This window comes from Hipposideros armiger, unplaced genomic scaffold (assembly GCF_001890085.2).
Source record: "Hipposideros armiger isolate ML-2016 unplaced genomic scaffold, ASM189008v1 scaffold_297, whole genome shotgun sequence".
Lineage (NCBI taxonomy): Eukaryota > Metazoa > Chordata > Mammalia > Chiroptera > Hipposideridae > Hipposideros > Hipposideros armiger.
This window is the reverse complement of record NW_017731647.1, coordinates 1,899,219-1,912,553: the sequence shown is the minus strand read 5'-3', so window position 1 is coordinate 1,912,553 and position 13,335 is coordinate 1,899,219. Positions and strand designations below refer to the sequence as shown.

The window sequence follows — 13,335 nt, the reverse complement described above, 5'->3', positions numbered from 1 at the left end:
TGTCCCACAACAGGTTCGCTCTCTCAAGCTCATAGTCCTTCGTCAATGTTATACTCCCCTTAATAACCCTGCCCATGAATCCATGATTTGATTCACTTCCATAAGACCAGTGGGGAGAGAAAGGACCATGGCCTGGACCCTAGGCCAGACAGACTCACTTTTAAAAAATCATACTTCAGATACTTCAGCTAAACTCTAAGCAGAACTTCCTGTTAAGATTCCCCCTTACTCCCCCACCTCTCAGGAGGCCTTGCAGCAACTAACCTTGGTTTCTCAACCCTCATCCTTAGTTTATAAAATTAATTACATACATATTTCTGAGAAACAGTTTCTGCAGTCAACTCAACCTGGTCACGATGTACTGTTAAAGACATCTGGACATCTGGACATAACAGTATTGTTACAACAGCAGGATGCAGTTTTAACTAAAATAACTGCACATTCTTTTTGGCTTCTGTAATTTGCTTTGCATACAGCCCTATCTTATAAAAACCTTACCCCCCCCAAGTCTTGGGGCCGTTTTTCCTTAGTGGGAGAGACGATCGCTGAGCTCAGTTTAATAAAATCTTTGGAACCTTAATTTGACATCCAGCCTTTTTATTGATTGTCTGGACCCAACATTTACATATAACATTGTATTAGTTTAAGGTGTACAACATAATGATTTAATACATGTATATATTGTGAAATAATTGCCACAATAAAGTTAGTTTACATTCATCACCTCACATAGAATTTTTTTCTTGGTGAAAACTTTTAAGATCTACTCTCTTAACAACTTTCAAGTATATAGTATATTATTGTTAACTATAGTCCTCATGCTGTACATTACATTCCCAGGACTTATTCATCTTGTAACTGCAAATTTGTGCCTTTTGACCACATTCATGCATTTTGCCCATCCCCCAGCCTCCCACCTCTGGTAACCACCAATCTGTTCTCCGTTCCTATAAGTTTGATTTTTTTTTAGATTATACATATACGTGAGATTATATGGTATTTGTCTGTCTCTGCCTGATTTATTTCCCTTAGCATAATGTCCTAAAGGTCCAACCATGTTGTTACAAATGACAGGATTTTCTCCTTTTTAAGGCTGAATACTATTCCAGTGTGTGTGTGTGTGTGTGTGTGTGTGTGTGTGTGTGTGTGTGTATAAAATCACATCTTCTTTATTTGTCTGTCAATGGTCGTTTGGTTGTTTCCATGTCTTGGCTATTGTAAATACTGCAGTGAACATGGGAGAGCATATATCTTTTTGAAATACTGATTTTGTTTCTTCTGGATATATCCCCAAAGTGGAATTGCTGGATTATATGGTAGTTCTATTTTAATTTTTTGAGGAGCTTCAATACTGTTTTCCATAGTGGCTGCACCAATTTACATTCCCTCCAACAGTTCACAAGCATTCCCTTGTCTCCACATCCTTGCCAATACTTATTTCCTGTTTTTTTGATAACAGTCATTTTAACAGGTGTGAGATGATAGCTCATTGTGGTTTTGATGTACATTTCCCTGATGCTTAGTGATGTTGAGCATCTTTTCATGTACCTGTTGTCCATTTGTATATCTTCTTGGGAAAAATGTCTATTCAATTTCTCTGCCTATTTTTTTATGCTTTTTTAAAAACTTTATTGGGGAACAGCATGTTTTTCCCAGGACCCATCAGCTTCAAGTTGTTGTCCTTCAATCTTAGTTGTGGAGGGCGCAGCTCAGCTCCAAGTCCCGTCGTTTTTAACCTAGTTGTGGGGGAGCAGGGTGCAGCCCACCATTCCATGCAGGAGTCGAACAGGCAACCTTGTTGTTAAGAGCATGCGATGTGCTCTAACCACCTGAGCCATCTGGCCACTCATCAGCAGCTCAGCAGCAGCTCAGCTCAAGTCGTTTGCCTTCAATCTGGTTGCCGAGGGCACAGCTCACCAGCCCATGCAGGAATCGAACCAGCAATCCTATTACTCAGAGCTCACGTTCTAACTAACTGAGCCACCCAACCATCCCTCTCTGCCTATTTTTTAATTATATTGGTTTTTCGTTTGTTTGGGGTTTTTTTTGTTTGTTTTTGTTTTGCTATTGAATTCTATGAGTTCTTTATATATTTTGGATATTAATACCTTATCCAATAATATGATTTGCAAATATTTTCTCCCACTCTGTAGGTTTTCTTTTCATTTTATTGATGGCTTCTTTACTGTGCAGAAGCTTTTCATTCTGGTGTAGTTGCCACTTGTTTATTTTTGTTTTTGTTACCTTTGTTTTTGGTGTCAAATTCAAAAATTCATTGCCAAGACCAATATCAAGATGCTTGTCCCCTGTTTTCTAAGAGTTTTATGGTTTCAGGTCTCACGTTTAAATCTTTAATCCACTTTGAGTTGATTTTTGTGTATGATGTAAGATAGAGATACAGTGTCATTTTTTTGCATGTGGCTGTCCAGTTTTCCAACACCATTTATGGAAGACACTTCCATTTCCCCATTGTATACTCTTGGCTCCCTTGTTGTAAATTAATTGACTATGGACTCTATCCTGTTCCACTGACCTATTTGTCTTTTTTATGCCAGTATCATAGTGTTTTGATTACTATAGCTTTGTGTAATAACAGTACTTTGAAATCAAGAAGTGAGATGCCCCCAGCTTTGTTCTTTCTCAGGGTTGCTTTAAGTATTCGGGATCTTTTGTGGTTCCATACAAATTTTAGAATTGTTTGTTCTATTTCTGTGAAATTTTTGATAAAAATTGCATTGACTCTGTAGAGTGCTTTGGATAGTATGGACATTTAACAATAACAATATTAATTCTTCCAATCCATGAGCACAAACTATCTTCCTATTTATTTGTGTCTTCTTTAATTTCTTTCATCAATGTCTTGTAGTTTTCAGTGTACAGATCTGCACCTCCTTGGTTAAATTTATTCCTAGGTATTTTATTCTTTTTGATGCAATTTAAAATGGGATTATTTTCTTAATCTCTTCTTCAGAGAGTTTGCTGTTAATGTATAGAAATGCTACTGATTCTCATATTAACTTTTCAAAAGACCTTTTATTATGGAAAATTTTGTACATATATAAAAGCAAACAAAAGAGCAAAATAAGTCCAGTCACCCTACTCAATACTTATTAAGTTATGGCCAATCTTTATCCTTACCTACTCCTCTCTTCCACAATATTTTGAAGTGTATCCTGACATAATTTCATCTCTAAATATTATGAAATGCATCTATAATATAAGGGTATTTTAAACATAGCCACAATAACATTATTAAATCTAAAAAATATAATAACAATTCCTTAATGTCAGCAAAATTCAGTGTTCAAATCTCCAGTTATTTCATAAATATTTAATAGTTTATTTGAATCAGGTCCCAAGTAAAGTCCACACATTGCATTTGATTGGTATGTTTTTTAGTCTCTTTTAAACTGTAGGTGTGCCTGCCATCATTTTTTTTTATTTGCAGTTTATTTGTGGATGTGTTGATGATGAGTTAAGTTTTAAATGGGCTATAACTTTAAGTTAATGTTGTTTAAAACTATTTGCATTGCTTGAAGGAATCAAAACACTCTTCCTGAACTAGCAGTGCCTGATATATTTCTCTGTGAAATTTCTCTGTGAATGTCTCAGGTTTAACTTGCCTGGCTCCTTTATTCTATAGGTGCTGATAGTTGATCTCTGTGTGGACAAGTTCTTACAGGAGGTGAGTGACAAAGGATCAGGTGATTACATAATGTTTGGAGATAATTGGACAGAAAATATGTGAAAGTACTTAAGATGACTCAGGCAAAACTTTTAGTTCCTACACATACTTGACACTTGTCAATCATACAAGATTGACCTGTAAAATTTGGTTTGGGTTTATAGCTGCCTATCCCAAAAAAAGAAGGAGAAAACAGATTAGATGTCATTCTCAAAAGAGGTAACCCTTCCTTCAAGTCCAGGTGGGTTGATATATAAGCCTAATTTAATTAAATTTAAACAAGCATTTAGCAGTGATTATTTCTAGATAGTCTGTTAGTTAGAATCTAAAGATGAGTAAGACAGTTTGAGCCCTCAGGCCTTACAGTCTAATGATTGGGGAGGAGGAGGTCCAGTGGGGGGGGGCAGAAATATCCATAAAATTTTAGAAATTTGTACAACATGTACAGTAGGGGTAAAAAAAGTGGTCATTTATTCTTGGTATTAAAGTGGGAAAGAGACTTAGGACAGCCTTTGTGGAGCAGCTCTCTGTATGTAACTGTGTGGCTTGTGAGCACTGACCACAGGGCTGAAACGAATGTTTGTCAAGATTCTGTCTTTTTTTCCAAATTAATTAGCTCATCACATTTGAAACACCATTTGTTTGGGGATGATCTTTGTAACATAGTGTAAGATTTGTGGATGAGAGATATTTGATAAAAATTTCCAGAAAATTTTATAAAATATTTTATTTGTTTAATATGGTTAAGATGTACACACCATAAACATGGATTCTGCTTGATATAGGGAAGGAAGCTTCAGACTGACTCTTCAACCAAAATATATACAAAGTCACCTGTGGAATTTGGGGTACTAGCTAGTACATGTTGGAAACTTTCTCAAAGCTAATGAAAATTTTCAATTTCTTCTCTTAAGGTACCTGATGAGGATGAAATTTTACCACCTAAACTCCAAGCTGCTCTAATGCAGATTTTGGAAGAACGAAATGAACTCTTGGTTCAGGAGCAGAACTTTTCACAAGGTACAAGACAGGTGGTCTGAGGACTTAAGGTCAAGGCAGTAAATATTTACTGAGTGCCCAGCACCCCGCTAAAGGATGTGTGCAAGTTGTGTGAGATTGCCTGTGCCTGAAAGCTTATAATTAGCTTCATTGCTGACCCTCAGAGGTGCCAGGTCCCCTTCTATTTTAGAACTTTTGCACTTGCTCAGTTCCATTTATGGGATGCTGTTCCTCCAGATATCCACATGGCTCCTGCACTCTTCCTGCAGGTCCAGGCTCCAATGTCACTGCCTCAGTGAGGCCTTTCCTGACTGCCCTGTTTAAAATTGTACCCATTTCCTTAGCACTCCATCTCATCTTTCTGACCTTATTTCTCCCCATGACTTTTATCATCATCTGATGTGCTAGAATGTAAGTTCCATGAGAGCACCTGCCTGTTTTCTATCTCCAGTACTTTAAACAGTATTCAATAAAGAGGTACTCAGTATTTGTTGAATGAATGGGTGAATAATATTTATTGGGTGGCTTACCCTGTACCAGGCATTGTGTAAGCACTTAGCTTACATCTTAATTCATCCTTGTAATATCCTTATGAAGCAGGTGCCATTATTTAATCACCATTTTACAGATGAGAAAACTAAGACAATGTGCTGATAGAAGGAGTAAGTTTAGAGGAGTAATTAAAAGTTCAGTTTTAAATGCTGAGACACCTGTTAGACATCAAATACCTAGCAGACATCCAAGTGGAAAAATAAAGTACACTTTATTATACATGAACCTGGGATTCAGAGGAAAGATTTGGGCTGGAGACATAAATTTAAAAGTTGCTGTTTTAAAGCTGTGGGATCAGGTGAGATAATCCTATAGAGGGAGTATTGATAAAAGAATAAAGATTTAAGGATTGAGCCCTGGGTTGGCTGGGAATGTTGTGGTTAGATTTCCAACATTAGGCGGTTGGGGAGAGGAGAAATATCCAGCAAAGGAAACTAAAAGGAGCAGCTAGTAAGATAGGAGAAGAGCCAGAAAAGTCTGTGTAAATAAAACTACGAGTGTGATATTGTAGAAGCTGAGTGAAGGAAGTATTTCATGAAGGAAAGAGTAAACAATTATGGCTAATGCTGCAAAGAGGTCAAGGAAGATGAAGACTAAGAATTGACCAGTGGATTTGCCAATGGGAAGGGCTTCGGGACCTTGGTAACAGCAAATTCAGTTAAATGGTGGGGGGAAAGTGAGAATGGGGAAGGTTCAAGAGAGAGTTGGAATGAAATTCAGCTTTTTAAAATTTTAATGGAAGTATGAAGGGCCAACAATAGCTAAGTCACTCCTGAAAAAGAAGAACGAGATTGAGGGGCTTGCCCTACAAAACATCAAGATTAATCATAAAGTCAGAGTAATTAAGATCATTTGGTTTTGGTCAGAAATAAAAAAATAGAGCGATGGAAAGAATAGAGAGTGCACATGCATAAGGAGACATGATTTGTGTCTGTACCAGCCTTTCATATCAGTGGGAAAACAGTAAACCATTCAATAAACAGTACTAGAGCAATTGATTTTCCATGTGAAAAGAAATGAATATAGATTTACACCTCAGATTATACACAAAATTAATTCCAATGAATTAAAGACTTAAATATCAAAAGTAAAACATTAAAAATGTTTAGCAAGTAGAAAAAAATATTTTTATGTTTTGGGACAGTAATGGATTTCTTAAATGTGGCACAAAGCACAAGCCATAAAGAAAAAGATTCATTTGAAACGTTAAATTTTTAAAATTTCTATTCATCAAAAAATACCATGGAAATAAAATAAAAAACAAACTACAAACTAGGTGAAGACATTTTCAACAAATATAACTAGCAAAGGAATAATATCTAGAATTTATTTTTCAAAATTCCTACAATTCATGAGAAACCCAAAAGAAAAATGGGGAAAAGACATGAGCAATCATTTCATAGAAGAGGAAACATGAAAGGCCAATAAATATATGAAGAAATATACATGCTCATGAAAGTCAGGGAAATATAAATTAAAACCACAATGAGATACCATTTAATATGCACCATATTGGCAAAAATTTAAAATTCTGACAATATCAAGTGTTGGTGATAATGTGTAAATTACTTCAACAGCTCTGAAAAAACAATTTGGTATAATCTAGTAAAGTGAAAGGTACACATATTCTACAATCCAAAAATTCAATTTTTAGACATATACACTAGAGAAACTTTTACAAGTGATAACTAGGAAACAAGTGCAATCATTTTCGTAATGGTATTGTATGTGACAGCAAAAACTAAAAACAATCTAAATGTCTGTTGACAGGAGAATATAACATTAAAAAAAATCTTAAAAACACATATTGAATAAAACAGTCAGTTGAAGAAGAACATACTGTTTTAAATTACGTTCAAAGACATACAAAACCTAACAATATGTTGTGGGATTACATACATATGTGTGTAGTGAAACTAATGTAAAACAAGGGAATGATGAACACAAAGTTTCAAACAATGGTCACCCTCTATTGGAGAGTAGGGGAAGACCACCACTGAGGGACGTCTCACAGGAAGCCACAGAGATACACATCACATTCTGTCTTAAGCATTGTGATTTTCATCTCACTGCTGACCTTGTGAAATACTCATACATGTAAAGGAATATATAAAGTATATACATTGAAACAGAAACAAAGGAAGATAAGTTATAGAAAAACATAATTTTAAAAAGAATGGGAATTAGATGTAAGAAAGTGGGTACAACAGGTATAAACAACTCTTCCAAGAAATTTTGCTGCAAAATGGAGGAGAAATAGGACAGTAAGTGAAGGTGATGGGAATGGGTTAAAAGTCTTGACAAGAAAAGCACTAATGGACCTTGGATTCTCAGCTGCAGAAAGGAAGAGAAAAGAAAGAAGTCTATTGAACAAAATATAATGAAAATCTAGACTTGAATCAAAATACAATGCCAGAAGAGACCTTAGAAATCACCTAATCAACCATGTTATTATACAGATATACAAAGAACAGACATGAGGGGTAAAGCCAGTTGCCCACCTTTATACAGCTGCTTCATGGTAGGCTAACTAAAATTAGGTTTCTGACCTAGTTCATGGTGGAGCCCCTGTGAAAGGGCAAGAGGCATTGCAGAGGAAAACAAAATACTATTTGGATATGGGGGGAAAAAAGAGTCTAAGCTGAATCTGAGGTTTGAGCCTAAAACCTGGAAGGTGTTATATTGTAGTATATTATGGTGGTTAAGAATCATCTGACTTGGGAGTCTGACAGCTTCTCCACTGTACTAGAAGAGATGACAACAGAGAGTTTTGAGCCCCAGTTTCATCATCTATAAAAGGGGAATTATACCTACCTCATTGGCTTGGTATATTTGTAAAAGCACTTAATACAGTGCCTGCCACATCTTAAGCACACAACAAATTATTTATTGTGGGATAATCATGGTGCAATGGGAAATAGGAAAGTTGAGAGAGAAACTGATTTGGTGGAGAAATAAATGAATTTGGCATTGGACATGTATTTTTTATTAATTTGATTCATATTCCACCAATTTCCCAAAGGAACCTGATATGGTGATTTTTAGACAAATAGAATTTAAGTGCTAATGAAAGCCAAATGATGATCACCCATAGGTAGTCTGAATCATAGAAGGTGAATTTTGGTGAAATAATGGCTGGAGATCTAAGGTTCAGAATTACTAACATGGAAACCCAGCCCTATCTCTATGACAATTAGCTTTTTAAGAGAGGGAATATTGAAGGGATGTGGTCTGAGGACCATGCTTAGGAGGAGGACGAAGTGGCATGAGAAAAATAAATGTTTGGTCATAGATGCAGGAGAAGAATCAGACCAGGAGAGCATAAAGTTGTGGGAGACCCGAGGAATGAGGAGGAGATAAGCACAAATTGCAGCATGGAGTTTAAAGGAGGATAAAAAATAGAAAAGCAGATTGAGTTGGGCCGGTTCTCACTGGTTGGCCTCTGAAGGAGCAGTTCCATTGAAATCACAGATGTGCAAGCCAGCCTGAGAAATGTAATAAGAGTATGTATGGGAAGAAAATGAAGGTAAGGATACAAGCCATTTGTTTGTTGTAAGTCACGGAGACTGCAAAAAAGCTACCAATGAGGATTCCTATGTTTAGTCTCATTCCTTTAATCTCTGATTTCCTAGGTATCACTTTCATAGCCAGAGCCGTAATTCCCATAAACACAAAACTTAGAGGACTTTTCCTTTTGTCTTTTTTTTTTCTTTGATTTTTGCAACAAATGTGACATTCAACTCTCTGGTGTCCAAAGCATTTGTCAGATTTTTTGTGGAGCTGGTGGGACATTATTCTTTAAGCATGACTGTCACTGAGCGTGGGGAGCTTATATTTCAAAGGGAGCCATTCTGTAAATCCCACACCTCCCAAAGTGTTCACCACTTCCTAGATTTCTTCATGGAAACTCAGATGTTTGCAGGATTCATCCAGGACCCAGAGCTTCAGAAAACTGGGGTGAAAGGTCAGTTTCATCATAAAATTGTCCCTCTGTGTTTAGTGAGCACTTGGAGGGTTGGAAAATGATATCAACAAAAAACAGCGTAAAGCTACAAGGGCTCAAATTCCGAGCTGTTATGGGAAATGTTAATTTTGTAATAATTGTCTTAGCTGTGGAAGTACATTGCTTGTGAGAACAGAGTTTTATTTAATTGATTCTCAGTCTTGAGCATTGGACAATTTCACCAACATGAGTTTTCCTTGTACATTTGTTTGAGGTCCGGGCCTTCCAGTATTTGAAAACAATTCCTGAGTCTGAGTCCAGTGGGATGAACAGAATTTTGCAGCGTCTTGGTGAGTTGCTGTGTTTTCCTGTTACATAAATGTGGCTGAAAAAGCTTTTGCAGTAAGCGTGCCTCATCACAAGAGCTTTATAATTCAATCAATAATATAATCAGATCAAGTAGGCTGACCAGAAACCATGACCCTAGTTCCAAAATGTTTTGGAGAAAAAGTCTCTTTCTCAGAGGTTGTCTGTGAGGCCATTTTCCTCAAATGAGGCTCCCTCATCATAATACAAATTTGCATGTCAAGATCATTAATCTTTTCTAGGCCATATCCCTTGGAGAATCTTTTAAAAACTGTGGACCTTTTTTCCAAAAAAATATACAGCACAGAAACAAATTTTACATATAATTTTACGGTGTCCATGGACCTCCCTGAAGTCCATCCATGGACTCCAGATTAAAAGCACCTGGTTTAGGGTCGGCCAAGTGGTGCGATGGTTAAGAACTGGCTTGGGACGCCAGAGGGCCCCAGTTCGGATCCCACATATGAGGGCCAGTGACACTGCCCTCTGCAGCTAAGATGCTGAACAACAGCTCAACCTGGAGCTGGGCTGCCCTGAGGTCGCAGGCGACAGCGTAGGCTGCAGCCCCTGTGGCAGTGGGTTGCCATGGGCTACCGTGTGTAGCCAGCAGCCAGCGTGAGTGGCCAGCAGCCGCAGTGAGCGGCCGTCCAGAAGCCGGCGACTGATCTGCCTCGCCCGGGAAGAGCGCAATGATGGTGGCCAACTTGGGCCAGTGAAGCAACATCCTCCACAACTAGACTGAAGAACAAAATGACAGCAACTTGTCTGTTCCCCTTCCCCAACTCCCCAGCACTGTTCCCATCCCCCCAATTCCCCAATAAAAATTAAAAAAAAAAACCACTTAGTTTAGCGGGCACCTGAAACAAGAGAATGTCCTACAAGTCTCTAATTTTACACATAAACATGGTGGTTTATGATTTTTCCATTATAGCTAACTCTGAATTATCCAGTCAGTGTGCTATAGGAGAACAGTGTTGTGGTAGCCCAATACAATAAAGAACCTATATTCTATGGTATTTATATTGGTCTTTGAAATATATGCCCAATTAAAATTAGGCCTTATCCTTAACTAGCTGAAAAAGACCATGGGAAAATTATGCTTTGGACTGTCATTTCATCTTTATAACCATAGGGTTAGATCAGTGGTTTTCAGCTCTGACTATAACATTATAATCTCTAGGGAGCAGGCCAAGTGATTTTAACCTACAGTCAGGGGTGAAAACCCCTGGATTAGATGAAGTCTGTGTTCTCTTCACCTCTACAGTTAGACACTTGGGGTTGGGGCAGGTTTGGTGATTAAACATAACTGATAGCTTGAGATGGCAGCTTACTCCTAGGCTGTTCTGAATGACTAGGTTGTTAATCCCTTGCATCAAATAATATACAATAAATAAAAATGAAGTAATGAGAGTTCACTCTACTTTTTTCTCCCTTTAGGAAGTAAAATGAAATTTCTGCAGAAGAAATGAAGTCTTTGATATACTGTCTCATCCTAAATAAACAGGAAGTGCCAAAGGAAATATTTTTCCAAGAGTCAGGATGCCCTAAAGTATTCCACAAAATCCTTGAAAGTTGACAAGTTTGCAGAGTGGGCCAGGTTCTTGGAGGAGGACTCTCTTGTTGCTACTGTAGTCATCACTGGAAAATTGCAGGGAGTCTTCTGGAAGCAATGCTCTCTCTACTCTGCCTCTAATTTTTTTTAATTGGCCTTTTCCATTTGATTCTTGGACTCATTCTTTGTGTTTTGTGCTTAGTCTATGAAGGCATTTGTTATTTTACAAGAGAAAGACTTGGTGTTTCAATTTTAAAAATGGCTCAAAGATGAGCACAATGAGACAAAAAGCACAATGAGAGAATTTGAGGTACTAGGGAAGCATGACAGAAGTGGAGAACACTAGCCCTACACACATAATTCTCATCACTGAAATACCATGGCAGCTTTAAACCCATGGGCTGTTGGAGCTGAGCTAAGGAATATACTCATTGTATGTATCTCTTTTCTTGTCTAATATTCTGCCTAGAGGAGTCTCACTTATGTGGAATCCCTATTTATTAGTATTGTTACTGAGTTTCTTATAAAAGTAGACATCATGCAGCTCCTGCTCCACATTGTGTGGCACTTGAGTAGTTTGTCTCTCATGTTTTGACATTAAACTGTGGAATTCTAATGTCCTTTCAAGGGCATGAAACATTTTTTAGTGTCTACCATGTGCCATGCACTGTGGTACATGTATGTACATCATCTTATTCAGTCTTTAAATCAACTTTCTGAGATATTTCCATTTCTGTTTTAATGTTTTTGGAATTCAAAAACATTAAATAACTTGCCCAAGTTACACAACAGAGCCAGAACTGTTAGTTTGTGAACAGAGAAAGTCAGTTAGTCCTCTAGATGGAAATTTGAGCTCTGTGGGATTATAGCTATTGAAAAATTTTTCTTCTAAGGTGAAGTATAGCAGGGCCAACTCTGAGCTCTCAGGATAAGGGACTTGAAACTAGATAAGACTTTTTTTGTTTTTGGTTCCCCTAGAATTGTTGGACTCTTCAATCTAATTAAATTGGATGAGAATATGAACATATCCTGGACACACCACCACATAATCACCCCAACCTTTAATATCTAAAGTAATAGTAGTGATTGGAAAGAGGAAGTTGTCAGTGATGGTGCAATTTTCATTGATAAATGTTACAGCAAATGTCAATTTGTTTTCTGCAACTCTTGCTGATGGTTTGAATTGACATAAAAAAATTTTATTTAAACTTAACAAAACCTTACCAGTTGTATGAGGATACAATTTATTGACTTGTACAGTATTGTCATTATGTCCCATTCTGGTGTGCATGAATCCAAAGCTAACACCATTTAAGACCAGTGCTATATAATTCATATAGACGTCGGTCCATAAAATAGAACTGAGCCTGTGTTTTTTTTTTAAATGTTTATTACGCAGCTTACCAGGCTTTTACCATGTATCACCCCATTTGGTCTCTTCTGAGACCAACCCTGAGGGAACAATTAGTATTTGGGAATTGAGTGTTTCTAAAATGGGGGTAGGAGGTATTACTGTGGTGGGCTCTGGCTATCCCTCCGTGAGAAGACCTTTGCTTAGGAATAGGGGTCTTATTTTACACCTACAATCTGAAGCTGCTTCATTTTCTTAGGTCTGTTTTATTTTTTTGTAAAGTTTTCTGCGTTCTAGACGTGTTTGTAAAAGAATTACTCAAGATTTGTATAAAATGTTGTTTACAGTTCTAATGAATAAACACAAAAATTCCATGGGTCTCTTGGACAATTTTAAATAAAGCTGCTTAAGTCACTTAAATCTATAGCACATTTATCTAACAGTAGGTTAAAAGATAATCCAAATCGATCCTAAGCTTTCCAGACTTAAAAACTGTGGCCAAGGGGTGCCTGATTAGCTCAGATGGTTAGAGCACAGGCTCATAACACCAAGGTTGCCGGTTCAACTCCCACATGGGCCAGAGAGCTACGCTCTCCACAACTCGACTGAAACAACTACTTGACTTGGAGCTGGTGGGTCCTGGAAAAAAACACTGTTCCCCAATAAAATTTCTTAAAAACAAACAAACAAAACCCCCAAAACTGTAGCCAACATTTCCTGGCTCTTGGCAGACAAAGCCTGGGTTTAGGCTGCACAGCAGACAAGGAATATAGTCCGACTACCTTATTTGGTCTTTGCCTGCTTAGTCAAAAGGAGCTGGCAGCCACGGTCCAAAGACCGTGCACCTGCAGCCGCAGGAGTGGTTGGGAAGCAATGGGCGCTTCTAC

General features: G+C 37.5%; 1 protein-coding gene across 1 annotated transcript in view; it reads left to right on the top strand.

The window, feature by feature from the left end:
* DENND2C (DENN domain containing 2C) overlaps positions 1-11,014 on the top strand; it is a 50,215-nt gene extending 39,201 nt beyond the window's left edge. Inside the window, 5 exon segments of the mRNA XM_019659151.1 lie at positions 3,644-3,685; positions 4,600-4,705; positions 8,964-9,201; positions 9,444-9,529; positions 10,983-11,014. Of these exon segments, the coding sequence (XP_019514696.1) occupies positions 3,644-3,685; positions 4,600-4,705; positions 8,964-9,201; positions 9,444-9,529; positions 10,983-11,014 (504 nt within the window).
* The last annotated feature ends 2,321 nt before the right edge of the window (positions 11,015-13,335 follow it).